We start from the raw sequence: 17102 nt of genomic DNA on the forward strand, positions 1-17102 counted from the left end.
ATCAACATGTCTATTAGACCCCATTCCTACCAGGCTGCTCAAGGAAGCCCTACCATTATTTAATGCTTCGATCTTAAATATGATCAATCTATCTTTATTAGTTGGCTATGTACCACAGGCTTTTAAGGTGGCAGTAATTAAACCATTACTTAAAAAGCCATCACTTGACCCAGCTATCTTAGCTAATTATAGGCCAATCTCCAACCTTCCTTTTCTCTCAAAAATTCTTGAAAGGGTAGTTGTAAAACAGCTAACTGATCATCTGCAGAGGAATGGTCTATTTGAAGAGTTTCAGTCAGGTTTTAGAATTCATCATAGTACAAAAACAGCATTAATGAAGGTTACAAATGATCTTCTTATGGCCTCAGACAGTGGACTCATCTCTGTGCTTGTTCTGTTAGACCTCAGTGCTGCTTTTGATACTGTTGACCATAAAATTTTATTACAGAGATTAGAGCATGCCATAGGTATTAAAGGCACTGCGCTGCGGTGGTTTGAATCATATTTATCTAATAGATTACAATTTGTTCATGTAAATGGGGAATCTTCTTCACAGACTAAGGTTAATTATGGAGTTCCACAAGGTTCTGTGCTAGGACCAATTTTATTCACTTTATACATGCTTCCCTTAGGCAGTATTATTAGACGGCATTGCTTACATTTTCATTGTTACGCAGATGATACCCAGCTTTATCTATCCATGAAGCCAGAGGACACACACCAATTAGCTAAACTGCAGGATTGTCTTACAGACATAAAGACATGGATGACCTCTAATTTCCTGCTTTTAAACTCAGATAAAACTGAAGTTATTGTACTTGGCCCCACAAATCTTAGAAACATGGTGTCTAACCAAATCCTTACTCTGGATGGCATTACCCTGACCTCTAGTAATACTGTGAGAAATCTTGGAGTCATTTTTGATCAGGATATGTCATTCAAAGCGCATATTAAACAAATATGTAAGACTGCTTTTTTGCATTTACGCAATATCTCTAAAATTAGAAAGGTCTTGTCTCAGAGTGATGCTGAAAAACTAATTCATGCATTTATTTCCTCTAGGCTGGACTATTGTAATTCATTATTATCAGGTTGTCCTAAAAGTTCCCTGAAAAGCCTTCAGTTAATTCAAAATGCTGCAGCTAGAGTACTGATGGGGACTAGACGGAGAGAGCATATCTCACCCATATTGACCTCTCTTCATTGGCTTCCTGTTAATTCTAGAATAGAATTTAAAATTCTTCTTCTTACTTATAAGGTTTTGAATAATCAGGTCCCTTCTTATCTTAGGGACCTCATAGTACCATATCACCCCAATAGAGCGCTTCGCTCTCAGACTGCAGGCTTACTTGTAGTTCCTAGGGTTTGTAAGAGTAGAATGGGAGGCAGAGCCTTCAGCTTTCAGGCTCCTCTCCTGTGGAACCAGCTCCCAATTCGGATCAGGGAGACAGACACCCTCTCTACTTTTAAGATTAGGCTTAAAACTTTCCTTTTTGCTAAAGCTTATAGTTAGGGCTGGGTCAGGTGACCCTGAACCATCCTTTAGTTATGCTGCTATAGACTTAGACTGCTGGGGGGTTCCCATAATGCACTGAGTGTTTCTTTCTCTTTTTGCTCTGTATGCACCACTCTGCATTTAATCATTAGTGATTGATCTCTGCTCCCCTCCACAGCATGTGTTTTTCCTGGTTCTCTCCCTCAGCCCCAACCAGTCCCAGCAGAAGACTGCCCCTCCCTGAGCCTGGTTCTGCTGGAGGTTTCTTCCTGTTAAAGGGAGTTTTTTCTTCCCACTGTCGCCAAGTGCTTGCTCACAGGGGGTCGTTTTGACCTTTGGGGTTTTTACGTAATTATTGTATGGCCTTGCCTTACAATATAAAGCGCCTTGGGGCAACTGTTTGTTGTGATTTGGCGCTATATAAATAAAATTGAATTGAATTAATAACATTTACATTTACTCTGATGGACTACCCAGCAGTGGGGAATAAGTTTCATTAGAGTAGAAATCTTTCAGAAAGCGCTGTAACTAGGTTTAAGGATATGATTCCTTCTTTATGTTCTCCAATGCCATATACCAACACAGGGCAGAGTAGCTACCTGAACTCTGTGAGTGAGATAGATTATCTCATCAATAGTTTTATATCCTCACTGAGGACAACTTTGGATGCTGTAGCTCCTCTGAAAAAGAGAGCCTTAAATCAGAAGTGCCTGACTCCGTGGTATAACTCAGAAACTCGCAGCTTAAAGCAGATAACCCGTAAGTTGGAGAGGAAATGGCGTCTCACTAATTTAGAAGATCTTCACTTAGCCTGGAAAAAGAGTCTGTTGCTCTATAAAAAAGCCCTCCATAAAGCTAGGACATCTTACTACTTATCACTAATTGAAGAAAATAAGAACAACCCCAGGTTTCTTTTCAGCACTGTAGCCAGGCTGACAAAGAGTCAGAGCTCTATTGAGCTGAGTATTCCTTTAACTTTAACTAGTAATGACTTCATGACTTTCTTTGCTAATAAAATTTTAACTATTAAAGAAAAAATTACTCATAACCATCCCAAAGACATATCGTTCTCTTTGGCTGCTTTCAGTGATGCCGGTATTTGGTTGGACTCTTTCTCTCCGATTGTTCTGTCTGAGTTATTTTCATTAGTTACTTCCTCCAAACCATCAACATGTCTATTAGACCCCATTCCTACCAGACTGCTCAAGGAAGCCCTACCATTAATTAATGCTTCGATCTTAAATATGATCAATCTGTCTTTATTAGATGGCTATGTACCACAGGCTTTTAAGGTGGCAGTAATTAAACCATTACTTAAAAAGCCATCACTTGACCCGGTTATCTTAGCTAATTATAGGCCAACCTCCAACCTTCCTTTTCTCTCAAAAATTCTTGAAAGGGTAGTTGTAAAACAGCTAACTGTGATCATCTGCAGAGGAATGGTCTATTTGAACAGTTTCAGTCAGGGTTTAGAATTCATCATAGTACAGAAACAGCATTAGTGAAGGTTACAAATGATCTTCTTATGGCCTCAGACAGTGGACTCATCTCTGTGCTTGTTCTGTTAGACCTCAGTACTGCTTTTGATACTGTTGACCATAAAATTTTATTACAGAGATTAGAGCATGCCACAGGTATTAAAGGCACTGCGCTGCGGTGGTTTGAATCATATTTATCTAATAGATTACAATTTGTTCATGTAAATGGGGAATCTTCTTCACAGACTAAGGTTAATTATGGAGTTCCACAAGGTTCTGTGCTAGGACCAATTTTATTCACTTTATACATGCTTCCCTTAGGCAGTATTATTAGACAGCATTGCTTAAATTTTCATTGTTACGCAGATGATACCCAGCTTTATCTATCCATGAAGCCAGAGGACACACACCAATTAGCTAAACTGCAGGATTGTCTTACAGACATAAAGACATGGATGACCTCTAATTTCCTGCTTTTAAACTCAGATAAAACCGAAGTTATTGTACTTGGCCCCACAAATCTTAGAAACATGGTGTCTAACCAGATCGTTACTCTGGATGGCATTACCCTGACCTCTAGTAATACTGTGAGAAATCTTTGGAGTCATTTTTGATCAGGATATGTCATTCAAAGCGCATATTAAACAAATATGTAGGACTGCTTTTTTGCATTTACGCAATATCTCTAAAATTAGAAAGGTCTTGTCTCAGAGTGATGCTGAAAAACTAATTCATGCATTTATTTCCTCTAGGCTGGACTATTGTAATTCATTATTATCAGGTTGTCCTAAAAGTTCCCTAAAAAGCCTTCAGTTAATTCAAAATGCTGCAGCTAGAGTACTGACGGGGACTGGAAGGAGAGAGCATATCTCACCCATATTGGCCTCTCTTCATTGGCTTCCTGTTAATTCTAGAATAGAATTTAAAATTCTTCTTCTTACTTATAAGGTTTTGAATAATCAGGTCCCATCTTATCTTAGGGACCTCATAGTACCATATCACCCCAATAGAGCGCTTTGCTCTCAGACTGCAGGCTTACTTGTAGTTCCTAGGGTTTGTAAGAGTAGAATGGGAGGCAGAGCCTTCAGCTTTCAGGCTCCTCTCCTGTGGAACCAGCTCCCAATTCAGATCAGGGAGACAGACACCCTCTCTACTTTTAAGATTAGGCTTAAAACTTTCCTTTTTGCTAAAGCTTATAGTTAGGGCTGGATCAGGTGACCCTGAACCATCCCTTAGTTATGCTGCTATAGACGTAGACTGCTGGGGGGTTCCCATGATGCACTGTTTCTTTCTCTTTTTGCTCTGTATGCACCACTCTGCATTTAATCATTAGTGATCGATCTCTGCTCCTCTCCACAGCATGTCTTTTTCCTGGTTCTCTCCCTCAGCCCCAACCAGTCCCAGCAGAAGACTGCCCCTCCCTGAGCCTGGTTCTGCTGGAGGTTTCTTCCTGTTAAAAGGGAGTTTTTCCTTCCCACTGTAGCCAAGTGCTTGCTCACAGGGGGTCGTTTTGACCGTTGGGGTTTTACATAATTATTGTATGGCCTTGCCTTACAATATAAAGCGCCTTGGGGCAACTGTTTGTTGTGATTTGGCGCTATATAAAAAAATTGATTGATTGATTGAGCTCTCATGGGACATGTCCAGCTCTCCACAAGTTCTCTTATACTCACTCGACTGGTAAGCACTGAAAGCCGAGATAGGCATGTCCAAACTTGTCCTCTAACACTCCGAAACGGAGGTGTTCCTTTGTCTCGCTTCATCAACGAAGCGGTCGTGACGCGCGACACCTCCGTGCGGCTTTCCATGACAAAATCTCTTGTTAAAAGTGAAATCTGCCAGAAAATGGCTGATGTCCAGCTCTTGTGATAACCAGAGAAAGAGCACACGATGGTCTCGTATCCACAGAGCCATCAGCTTAGAAATGGTCCAGTGGTTTGTGCCGCGACGTCGCAGCTCAGAGCGCGGCGCACCGACCGTCCTTAAAGGGGTCCTTAAAGCTGTAGTTAAAGTCCTTATTCTCTGTGAAGCCCGTAAAATTTTCACCAAAAGCCAGATAAATTTTTTGAATGGTTTCCAGGTGCCAGTCTCTAACAGCTTCTGAAAAAAATTCTGATGGAAAAAAGTCCTTTTCATTCCACCATTTCCAGACAATGAAAATCCGACGAGGGGGCGGGACCACTCCTTCCACAAGGCGTGCTCACAGGCGAATGACGTCACCGACAGGCGTGGAAAAACTCACGCATGCGCACGAGGGTTCAAGCATGTCTGACGTAAAAACATATGAATGAAATCCATATAGTTTTTAAAAAAAATAAAAAGGACCGTTACTTTATGGACACACCACGTATATGGACTCATCATCGTCCTTGATGCATCCCACTACTGCTGTGTTGTCTGCAAACTTCACTATATGACAGCTAGGATGTCTTGCTGAGCAATCATATGTGAGCAGAGTGAACAGAAGGGGACTCAGCACACAGCCCTGAGGTGAGACAGTACTGAGGGTGATAGAAGAGGAGATGGTATTGTGGATCCTTACAGTCTGTGGACGATTGGTCAGGAAGTCCAAAACCCAATTACCCAGTGTGGAGCTCAGACCAAGGGAGCAGAGCTTCTGCACCAGGGTCTTTGGGATGATGGTGTTAAAAGCGGAGGAAAAGTCCAAAAGAGCAGGCGGACATATGAATTCCTGCTCTCCAAATGGGTGAGGGCTGAGTAAATCAACGATGAAATGGCATCATCAGTGGAGCGGTTCCTCTTGTAGGCATACTGGTGAGGATTGGAGGATGGTGTTTTCTCTGGGCCCCTCCCCAATCAGACCGGGAGTGACATGTTTAGCTGCATGTTCTCCTTGAATTGCTGGCTGTCTGAGTGGTGTCCAAAAAATGAGGTGGGCTTCATAGATAAATGGGGAATCTTCTTCACAGACTAAAGTTAATTATGGAGTTCCACAAGGTTCTGTGCTAGGACCAATTTTATTCACTTTATACATGCTTCCCTTAGGCAGTATTATTAGACGGTATTGCTTAAATTTTCATTGTTACGCAGATGATACCCAGCTTTATCTATCCATGAAGCCAGAGGACACACACCAATTAGCTAAACTGCAGGATTGTCTTACAGACATAAAGACATGGATGACCTCTAATTTCCTGCTTTTAAACTCAGATAAAACCGAAGTTATTGTACTTGGCCCCACAAATCTTAGAAACATGGTGTCTAACCAGATCCTTACTCTGGATGGCATTACCCTGACCTCTAGTAATACTGTGAGAAATCTTGGAGTCATTTTTGATCAGGATATGTCATTCAAAGCGCATATTAAACAAATATGTAGGACTGCTTTTTTGCATTTACGCAATATCTCTAAAATCAGAAAGGTCTTGTCTCAGAGTGATGCTGAAAAACTAATTCATGCATTTATTTCCTCTAGGCTGGACTATTGTAATTCATTATTATCAGGTTGTCCTAAAAGTTCCCTAAAAAGCCTTCAGTTAATTCAAAATGCTGCAGCTAGAGTACTGACGGGGACTAGAAGGAGAGAGCATATCTCACCCATATTGGCCTCTCTTCATTGGCTTCCTGTTAATTCTAGAATAGAATTTAAAATTCTTCTTCTTACTTATAAGGTTTTGAATAATCAGGTCCCATCTTATCTTAGGGACCTCGTAGTACCATATCACCCCAATAGAGCGCTTCGCTCTCAGACTGCAGGCTTACTTGTAGTTCCTAGGGTTTGTAAGAGTAGAATGGGAGGCAGAGCCTTCAGCTTTCAGGCTCCTCTCCTGTGGAACCAGCTCCCAATTCAGATCAGGGAGACAGACACCCTCTCTACTTTTAAGATTAGGCTTAAAACTTTCCTTTTTGCTAAAGCTTATAGTTAGGGCTGGATCAGGTGACCCTGAACCATCCCTTAGTTATGCTGCTATAGATGTAGACTGCTGGGGGGTTCCCATGATGCACTGTTTCTTTCTCTTTTTGCTCTGTATGCACCACTCTGCATTTAATCATTAGTGATCGATCTCTGCTCCCCTCCACAGCATGTCTTTTTCCTGGTTCTCTCCCTCAGCCCCAACCAGTCCCAGCAGAAGACTGCCCCTCCCTGAGCCTGGTTCTGCTGGAGGTTTCTTCCTGTTAAAAGGGAGTTTTTCCTTCCCACTGTAGCCAAGTGCTTGCTCACAGGGGGTCGTTTTGACCGTTGGGGTTTTACATAATTATTGTATGGCCTTGCCTTACAATATAAAGTGCCTTGGGGCAACTGTTTGTTGTGATTTGGCGCTATATAAAAAAATTGATTGATTGATTGATCTACAGTGACATCAATGGAGTCTTTGATATGGGCCATGACCAACCTCTTATTCTTATTGTTACATGGGAAACAAGGTACCAGTAGATTCAGTAGATTCTCACAAATCCAACAAGACCAAGCATTCATGATATGCACACTCTTAAGGCTATGAAATTGGGCTATTAGTAAAAAAAAAAAAGTAGAAAAGGGGGTGTTCACAATAATAGTAGTGCGGCATTCAGTCAGTGAGTTTGTCAATTTTGTGGAACAAACAGGTGTGAATCAGGTGTCCCCTATTTAAGGATGAAGCCAGCACCTGTTGAACATGCTTTTCTCTTTGAAAGCCTGAGGAAAATGGGACGTTCAAGACACTGTTCACAAGAACAGCGTAGTTTGATTAAAGAGTTGAATGGAGAGGGGAAACTTATACGCAGGTGCAAAAAATTATAGGCTGTTCATCTACAATGATCTCCAATGCTTTAAAACGGACAAAAAAACCCAGAGACCCGTGGAAGAAAATGGAAAACAACCATCAAAATGGATAGAAGAATAACCAGAATGGCAAAGGCTCACCCACTTATCAGCTCCAGGATGATCAAAGACATTCTGGAGTTACCTGTACGTGCTGTGACAGTTAGAAGACGCCTGTGTGAAGCTAATTTATTTGCAAGAATCCCCTGCAAAGTCCCTCTGTTAAATAAAAGACATGTGCAGAAGAGGTTACAATTTGCCAAAGAACACATCAACTGCCCTAAAGAGAAATGGAGGAATATTTTGTGGACTGATGAGAGTAAAATTGTTCTTTTTGGGTCCAAGGGCCGCAGACAGTTTGTGAGACGACCCCCAAACTCTGAATTCAAGCCACAGTTCACAGTGAAGACAGTGAAGCATGGTGGTGCAAGCATCATGATATGGGCATGTTTCTCCTACTACGGTGTTGGGCCTATATATCACATACCAGGTATCATGGATCAGTTTGGATATGTCAAAATACTTGAAGAGGTCATGTTGCCTTATGCTGAAGAGGACATGCCCTTGAAATGGGTGTTTCAACAAGACAAGGAGGACCCCAAGCACACTAGTAAAAGAGCAAAATCTTGGTTCCAAACCAACAAAATTAATGTTTTGGAGTGGCCTGCCCAATCCCCGGACCTAAATCCAATTGAGAACTTGTGGGGTGACATCAAAAAAGCTGTTTCTGAAGCAACTCTGTCTGCGACAGACTGGCGTCCTGTTCTGGGTGTACCCCGCCTCGCGCTCTATGACTGCTGGGACAGGCTCCAGCCCCCCGCAACCCTTAATTGGACTAAGCGGTAGAAGAAGATGAAGATGAAGCAAAACCAAGAAATGTAAATGAATTATGGAATATTGTTAAAGAATCCTGGAGTGGAATAACAGCTGAAAGGTGCCACAAGTTGGTTGACTCCATGCCTCGCACATGTGAAGAAATCATGAAAAACTGTGGTTATACAACTAAATACTAGTTTAGTGATTCACATGATTGCTACAAAAGCAGTTTGAACATAATAGTTTTGAGTTTGTAGCGTCAACAGCAGATGCTACTATTATTGTGAACACCCCCTTTTCTACTTTTTTTAATAATAGCCCAATTTCATAGCCTTAAGAGTGTGCATACCGTGAATGCTTGGTCTTGTTGGATTTGTGAGAATCTACTGAATCTACTGGTACCTTGTTTCCCATATAACAATAAGAAATATACTCAAAACCTGGATTAATCTGTTTAGTCACATAGCACTACTATTATTCTGAACACTACTGTAGGTGTCTTGTTGGCTTCCCTCACTATTTTCCTTTTTTCACTGTCACTCCATTTTCAAGAAATGCCTCCTCCAGACATATTTATCATACACAGCACACCACATCCTGTTCATATTTCTTAATGACTGACGTCAATAAAGTCCAGTACATATTCAGCGAGTTGCAAATGTTCATGTATCCAACCCGACTCTTCTGAAGAACTCTGGCTTTAAATGTGATCATTTGTATGAACAAAAATCCTTATATTTACTTTGACTAATTACTTATGGCCTGTGACACTGGAGGGACTGTGTATAAAAATAGTTACCTGGCAAATGATTGTGATATTTTTGTTAAACCCTTGGAATTAAAGCTCAAAGAGGACTACAAACACATCGTAACTGTTTGATTTTAACTCTCTTGTGTTGGTGTACTGAGGCAAAATTACAAAAATTATTTCACTGTCCAACTACTTTTCTACTGAGCTGCTGCTGCTGGCAGTGAGAAATGGAACAGAGATGTGTGTTTGCATGTCACTTGGCAAACTGATTCTTGCACACTGCTACAGTTGTGGACCACGTGGTTGAATTCATTCATGTTGTAGAGGTTAAAACAATTGTAATCCATCTTTCACTGTTTTTCCATGTTAAATCTGCCAATTTTCAAACAAGTGAGTCAAATCCTTCTAAAAGCTTTGTTTCATTTGGAAATCACAGAAGCTACAGTGCGTGTGTGTGTTGGGGGGGAGTAGTTGAAAGCTATTAAAATAATTTCCAATTGAGCTGGAGTGACTTATGGTGAAATGTTTTAAAGCTGGTACAATTATTTATAGTCAGTGTGCATGTTTTTTTAAACATAATGTGCAAACACATTTTACATTTCTGGTAATCAACAGTGTGTCCATGGCAGTTAGTTTCTCTCATTTTGGAAATCATGTTGTCTGTCTTGAGAAAAGAAAAGAAAAAAACAAGTGAAAGGGTTCACTTTGAGGGTTTCGATGTAGGCCTCATTGATATCGCTCAGGCCCAGCCTGAGAGGGATGAGCAGGATGAGAGGTTTCCACAGCGCCATCTCCTCCTCCGCCATGGCGCAGGCGCCCTCCAGAAAACCGTTGAGCTCACCGACTCCCCGTGGATCAGCACACGCTTCTCCATTATCCAGCCAAGGCATACAAAGCCGCTCTGCAGAGCACACACAAAAACTCACTGTTTACATCGATATAAAAAAAAAAAAGAGTGTGGGGGGGGGGGGGGGTGTTGCACAATCGCTGGTTAGGTGAAGTATTCATTTGATGATAAAGCTTAAAGGTTACAATGCTCTGTACTAACTTGTACTGACATTTCTGCATCTGTCTTTTTCTAAACACTAGATTATAATGGAGTTCACAAAGAAGCACATGTATGTGTCTGTGCAGATCACAATTGATACTTATTCACTCTGTATAAGTCCAAAGAAACTTGTTTGGACCAATCACCTTGGCAGGATGTGCTAGAGAAACACAAATATAACACCTAAAATTGTACAGACTTGTTACACAAGTACAGCAAATTCTATAATGTTTTATGCTCTGCTGTAGTTTTAGTATATTTGCATACACATTATGTCAATTCTGTCAATGTTACTTTGTCTTAAGTTTGTGTTTCAAGTCAAAATTATGGCTTCTGTGAAAATGTATGTCTTAGATCATGAGGGGTTGGGGGGAGTTGACAAAAAAGACAGACCAGGCTACTGTGCTTTTTCTTTCTTCTCAGCTCTGTTAAAGAATGGATTTGTCACTATAGTCACTTTATAAGATTTAGCTTGAAGTCATCTTCTTTTTTTTTTTTTGGCTGTATGCATTCTGTACAAGAGTGTGCAGGAGCACACGCTCTGTCTTAGGACCAGGGCCCGTATCTGCGAAGCAACTCAACTTAGGTAGCCACCTTGGTAAGGTGGCTCACACTCAGTGAGCCACCTTACCAGTGGGGTCATTATCTTGTTGAAACACCCATTTCAAGGGCATGTCCTCTTCAGCATACGGCAACATGACCTCTTTAAGTATTCTGACATATCCAATCTGATCCATGATACCTGGTATGCAATATATAGGCCCAACACCATAGTAGGAGAAACATGCCCATATGATGCTGTGGCTTGAATTCAGAGTTTGGGGGTCGTCTCACAAACTGTCTGCGGTCCTTGGACCCAAAAAGAACAGTTTTCCACAAAATATTCCTCCATTTGTCTTTAGGCCAGTTGATGTGTTCTTTGGCAAATTGTAACCTCTTCTGCACGTCTCTTATTTAACAGAGGGACTTTGCGGGGGATTCTTGCAAATAAATTAGCTTCATACAGGCGTCTTCTGTCACAGCACTTACAGGTAACTCCAGACTGTCTTTGATCATCCTGGAGCTGATCAGTGGGTGAGCCTTTGCCATTATGGTTATTCTTCTATCCATTTTGATGGTTGTTTTCCGTTTTCTTCCACGCGTCTCTGTTTTTTTTGTCCATTTTAAAGCATTGGAGATCATTGTAGATGAACAGCCTATAATTTTTTGCATCTGCGTATGTTTCCCCTCTCCAATCAACTTTTTAATCAAAGTACGCTGTTCTTCTGAACAATGTCTTGAACATCCCATTTTCTTCAGGCTTCCAAAGAGAAAAGCATGTTCAACAGGTGTTGGCTTCATCCTTAAATAGGGGACACCTGATTCACACCTGTTTGTTCCACAAAATTGACAAACTCACTGACTGAATGCCACACTACTATTATTGTGAACACCCCCTTTTCTACTTTTTTTTTTTACTAATAGCCCAATTTCATAGCCTTAAGAGTGTGCATATCATGGATGCTTGGTCTTGTTGGATTTGTGAGAATCTACTGAATCTACTGGTACCTTGTTTCCCATGTAACAATAAGAAATATACTCAAAACCTGGATTCATCTTTTTAGTCACATAGCACTACTATTATTTGTAACACTACTGTAGGTGTCTTGTTGGCTTCCCTGACTACTTTCCTTTTTCCACGGTCACTCAGTTTTCAAGAAATGCCTCCTCCAGACATATTTATCATACACAGCACACCTCATCCTGTCTGAACACTACTGTACCTTATTTGGAAGAGATTTACAGTCAGCTGTCTTTCTGGTTGCACTCTAAATGGCGTAGCCAGCATTAAAAGTATATTCAGTAAGTGTAAACCAGACTGGACAAACTAAATAAACCTCCTCTGCTGAAGTGGAAAAGCAGGCAGGGACACGTTGACAATACCGGACAGAAATCTGCCCAGCTTTGAGAGTGATGCCACATACCAGAAGTGGGATTGTTTTGTTTGTTTGTTTTTTGTTGTTCCGTAATTTTGCATGTAAGCAACAAAACACCTATCACTTGGGCTAAAAACCATTTATGAATAGAAATTTGAGGTTAAAAATAAACATGCATAAAAATTAGCATATAGAAGGAGCGTACCACCTAGTGCTATAAATAGCTTGTGTCTGTGTGAGCCAATCAGAAGCTCTCAGTGCAAACAGCTGTCAGTCAGTGAAATGGAGTAACTTTCTGCTGATTACCAGCCTCCTTTTCTGTCCTTGTGGAGGAGGCAGAGACCAGCCAGCATCCTGCTGATTTTACGTCTTAAGCAGAATACAATAGTCACAAATAGAGTATCGTCCTTCTGTCTGAGGTGATTTCTTGCTTCACAGGACTTCATAATCTTGCATATTTTAAAGTTTCTCAAGTTCCGTATGATAGTCATTCAACATCCAATTGCTATAGTCACCTTTGTATCTTCTGATTCTTTAAATTGTCCAGCCACAGTCAATAAACTGATTAACATGGATGTTGCTAACAGCTAGCGAGTGCTAACTGCTTTAAAGTCCCATGTCCACACCACAGCTGTCCTGTTGAGATTCCTAACACAACGTTGCTTTCTCTGAAAGCCTTCATGGTCACACACTTTCAACTCCAGACAAACTTGTGTGGCTTTCTTGTGGACATAAGAGAGAAAACTGACCCACCTTTCGTCAAAAAAGTGACAGCTGCCAATCAAAATCGGCCACGTCACTAAGCCCCGCCCCCTCTATGACGTCATAGCCAATCAGAATTGATGACGTCACTATGTCCCGCCCCTAAGCCCCTCCCCTAGTCCCGCCTCCAAGCCCCGCCCCTTATGACGTCACAGCCAATCATAATCGATGACGTTATTATGCCCCGCCCCCAAGCCCCGCCCCTAGTCCCGCCTCTGAGCCCCCGCCCCTTATGACGTCACATCCAATCAGAGTCGATGACGTCAGTATGTCCCGCCCCTAAGCCCCGCCCCCGGCTCCTCCCCTAGTTCCGCCCCTGGCTCCTCCCCTAGCCCCACCCCCAAGCTCCTCCCCTAACCCCGGCCAAGCACCGCCTCCAAGCCATACCTCCCCTCCCACCCAGGGTCTAATATTTTAATGTCATTTTATTTCATGAATTAAAGAATGATTAAAAATACCTAGATCTTTTTAATGTATTAAAGAATTAACTAATTCTGAAATAATTAAACATAAATCACTGTCTATTATTTAATGCCCCTTTAATATCTTTAATTCTTAAATTATTACGTTTCCTTTTCTGTTTTTTAATTCGTAAATTAAAGAAGGGGAACAAATACCCGTCTCTCTCGGCTGTAAGTCTTTGCAGCAAGACGGTCAAATACCCACGCATAGAGCCGCTCGCGGAAACATGACCCCACGGCTGTAAAACCTGTTGCAGACGCTGTGTCTGTGTGAGTGCGTGTGTGTGTGCGTGTGTGTGTGTGTGTGTGTGTGTGTGTGTGGCGGGACACCCGCTGAGCGGAGATGCTGCCCCGAGGTGATGAACCCGAAGAACAATAAACAATGCTCCTTATCACTCACGCCAGATGATGTTTTCTTTTAAGATATTAGCCGATCGATCATGGGGCGCGGGACACCCGCTGAGCGGAGATGCTGCCCCGAGCCCGAACAATAAACAATGCTCCTTATCACTTACGTCCCTGGGAACGAGTCAGCGAGCATTTCCACTATGACCGGTGAAGAGTGAAGATGCCTGGACCCCCAGCTATGGGTATAAAATAGAATAAATTTGCGGAAAAAATCCTGGAAAACCATGTTTAATTAAGTTTTCTTGTCTTCGAGCAGAGTGCGAAAACCGCATCAGCTTTCAGGGTAAGTGATTTAAGTAATCTGTTTTGATAGAAATGAGTGTTTTTAAATGATGCACGCCGTCTGAAACTGTCTTTTTTTTTTTTTTTTTTTTTTAGACAAAACCACGCAGACGGTCCAGAGCGCGTTCGGACCCGTCCTCGGTAATATATTTGAAATAGTACAGAATATCCGCTTGCGAGGGTGATGCTTTGTATTCATTTATTTATGTTAATTCTAGAAATCAAGTCAGAGCCCCCTGAAGAAGTTCGAAGGCTGGAAGCCCCGACTTCACCACGCAGATGTAAGTACAGCGATCGAGATTAAATCACGATTAAAACTCTGGAATAACCCGATTTTTTCTGTCACAGCCCATGGAGAAGCGGGTCAGTGGGAGAGACCCGTAAAACGATCCGCGGATGTACACGGTAAGGAGTCGGAGTTTATGTATTTATTTATTTTAAATATTTAATAACTAACGATTTTCTCTTTTTTCAGCACGCGGTGGAGGGAGACCGTCTATTTTCCACAGAGACGCAAGGCTCGAAGATATTCTGAGCTGGGATTAACCTCATCACGCAACTTTCTTGAAAATGTGTAGTCTGTTTTTATTTTTTTATTTTTTCTCTTATTCCGATGGAACGGGAGAATTCATTTTGAAGAGGTATATTAACTGAATTTCTTGAGGTAGATTCTTCCTGCTACAGATTTTAAAAGATGGAAGGAGAGAATTCACATCGGGAAAATAACTTCGGACGTGTATTGGATTTAAACGCTTCAATAATCGACTCAGCGGGGAGCGCTCCTGGAGCAGATGGCCCATTACCCGAGGCGTTAAATTCGCCGCCTCAAAATAACATCGAGTCCGGAGAGAGACTTTTAAGCCGTGTTCGTTTAACACCGTTAAATGAGGCTCTTAACAATTTAGCGGCTGAACGAGAATCGGAAGAAATTAACCCCTACATCATTTCTGCGATTAACGCTATAAATTCGACGGTCCAGTCTGATACTGAAGAGCCCCCTGACCCCCCGCACACCTCACCTCCAGACGAGTCCGGTCCCGCGGCGTTGAACCAGGTACGTCTGACTCCGTTAAATAACGCCGTAAACCTCCTCACGTGTGAAGTTAATCCTCACGTCCAATCCGCGGTGGATGAATTAAATCAAACGCCTAACGACGCTCGCGCTTTTTCACCTTTAAGAAGTCCCTCCCCGCGCAATGCGCGCGGAGAAGAGATTTTAAACAGAGCTCGTTTAACCCCGATAAACGCGGCGATCTCTGTTTTGATGGAAGACGGGGATGATGCACGACCGGGGTCCAGCCGACACTCTCCCATGACGGGTGGTGGGGCTGCTAACGTCATCAGGAGACCTGCTTTTAACAATATCGAAATCAGGCTGCCTCTCAATTTCCAGCGCGCCGACGAAATTCCCGACTACGCGGAATTTTACCGTAACGTCGTTGGGGCTCTTCATAACTCGGTCGAAAAGGCTTTAACACACGCCAGGGCCGGGGACTTTATCCAAATGGAGATTCGTGGGGACTCAGTCTACAACGAGGCCGCTTTGATCAGCTCATATAACGACGCTGGCGATGTGACGGGCTTCCAAAATCTGTTAGAACGATTGATACAATCAAATTCCAACGTTTTAGCCGACGAGTCTCTGGAATTAGTGGTTCAAGTCATCCGCAACCAGAACGGCGTGGGGAAGCGAAGAATAGATGACCTCCTCCATCACGAGGTTCTGAGGAAAAAATCCAAATGCCTTAATATCGTGTATAATCCTGACAACAGTTTATGTTTCGCGATAAACCTCGTTCAGTTATTGAATCCTCATCTGAGTACGCACGAGGCGGAGCAGCGCGGGCTGGCGTTACAAAATAGCGTCGGATTAACGGAAGCTACGCCGGTATCTTTAGAGCAGGTGGGAAAATTTGAAAACGCTCTGGGTTGTAAAATTGTGGTGTTTTTCAGAGCCGAAGGGGAGAGAAAGCTGACAAAATTCCAGACAGGAATACCAGCGCAGCAGAAAACTCTTTTCGTTTTTCTGTTTAATAATCATTTTTACGGAATCATCGATTTAAAGAGATTTTTGGGAGTGAAATATGTATGTAAGTTTTGCTTTGAGGGGTACAATAACCACGCCTCCCATAATTGTCCGTCATATTGTAAAATTTGTGAATCCACGCAGTGTTATGAGAAAAATAACCCTGTATTCTGCAGCGAATGTAACAAGGAGTGTCGCTCTCCCACCTGTTACAGCCTGCATAAACAGCCGAAGTATCGTCCTTCCGCCGGTAAGTTCGTTAATGTGTGTGATAACAGAAAAAAATGCCCTCGATGTAAACGTGAGTATTACATAGCGTTTTCTAAAAACAGCGCTCCGCACGTGTGTAAGCAGAAGAGGTGTCATATATGCGGCGAGGCTCTCCAGGAGCCGAGCGAGGGTCACCTCTGCTATATGACGCCGGTCAAAGCTGAAGAGACGCATTCAGAGAAATATGTTTTTTATGATTTTGAAACGTATGTCGATAATAACGGGGAACACGTACCGTTTTACGTCAGCGCTGTAACAAAGACGGGTGATTTTTGGAGCGCATGGGGGACAGACTGCGTAGCCCGCTTCTTTAAACATTTTAGAACGAGAAAATTCAAAGAATACGTGTTCATCGCTCACAACTCAAAAGGTTTTGACGGCTATTTGCTTCTAAAGTATTTAGTCCAGCAGGGCGTAACCCCCGCTGTGATTATGACCGGGAGTAAACTATTACTCATGACAGACGCCGCCTTTAAACAGAAATATATAGATTCGTTATCTTTCCTTACAATGCGCTTATCTCAGATGCCTAAAGCCCTGGGGATCCGGCTGAAAGACGAAATCATCCGCAAAGGTTACTTTCCGCACCTGTTCAGTTCAGAAAAAAATCTGAACTATGTCGGTCCG

The 17102-nt window shown here is 42.3% G+C and overlaps 1 protein-coding gene across 1 annotated transcript in view; it reads right to left on the reverse strand.

Annotated features, from left to right (window-relative positions):
- atg4b (autophagy related 4B, cysteine peptidase) overlaps nucleotides 1–17102 on the reverse strand; it is an 89759-nt gene that overhangs the window by 18969 nt on the left and 53688 nt on the right. Inside the window, exon 8 of the mRNA XM_034180700.1 lies at nucleotides 10007–10203. Coding sequence (XP_034036591.1) covers nucleotides 10007–10203 — 197 coding nt within the window. The remainder of the gene's footprint in view (nucleotides 1–10006; nucleotides 10204–17102) is intronic.

The sequence above is a fragment of the Thalassophryne amazonica genome, chromosome 10 (genome assembly GCF_902500255.1).
Source record: "Thalassophryne amazonica chromosome 10, fThaAma1.1, whole genome shotgun sequence".
NCBI lineage: Eukaryota > Metazoa > Chordata > Actinopteri > Batrachoidiformes > Batrachoididae > Thalassophryne > Thalassophryne amazonica.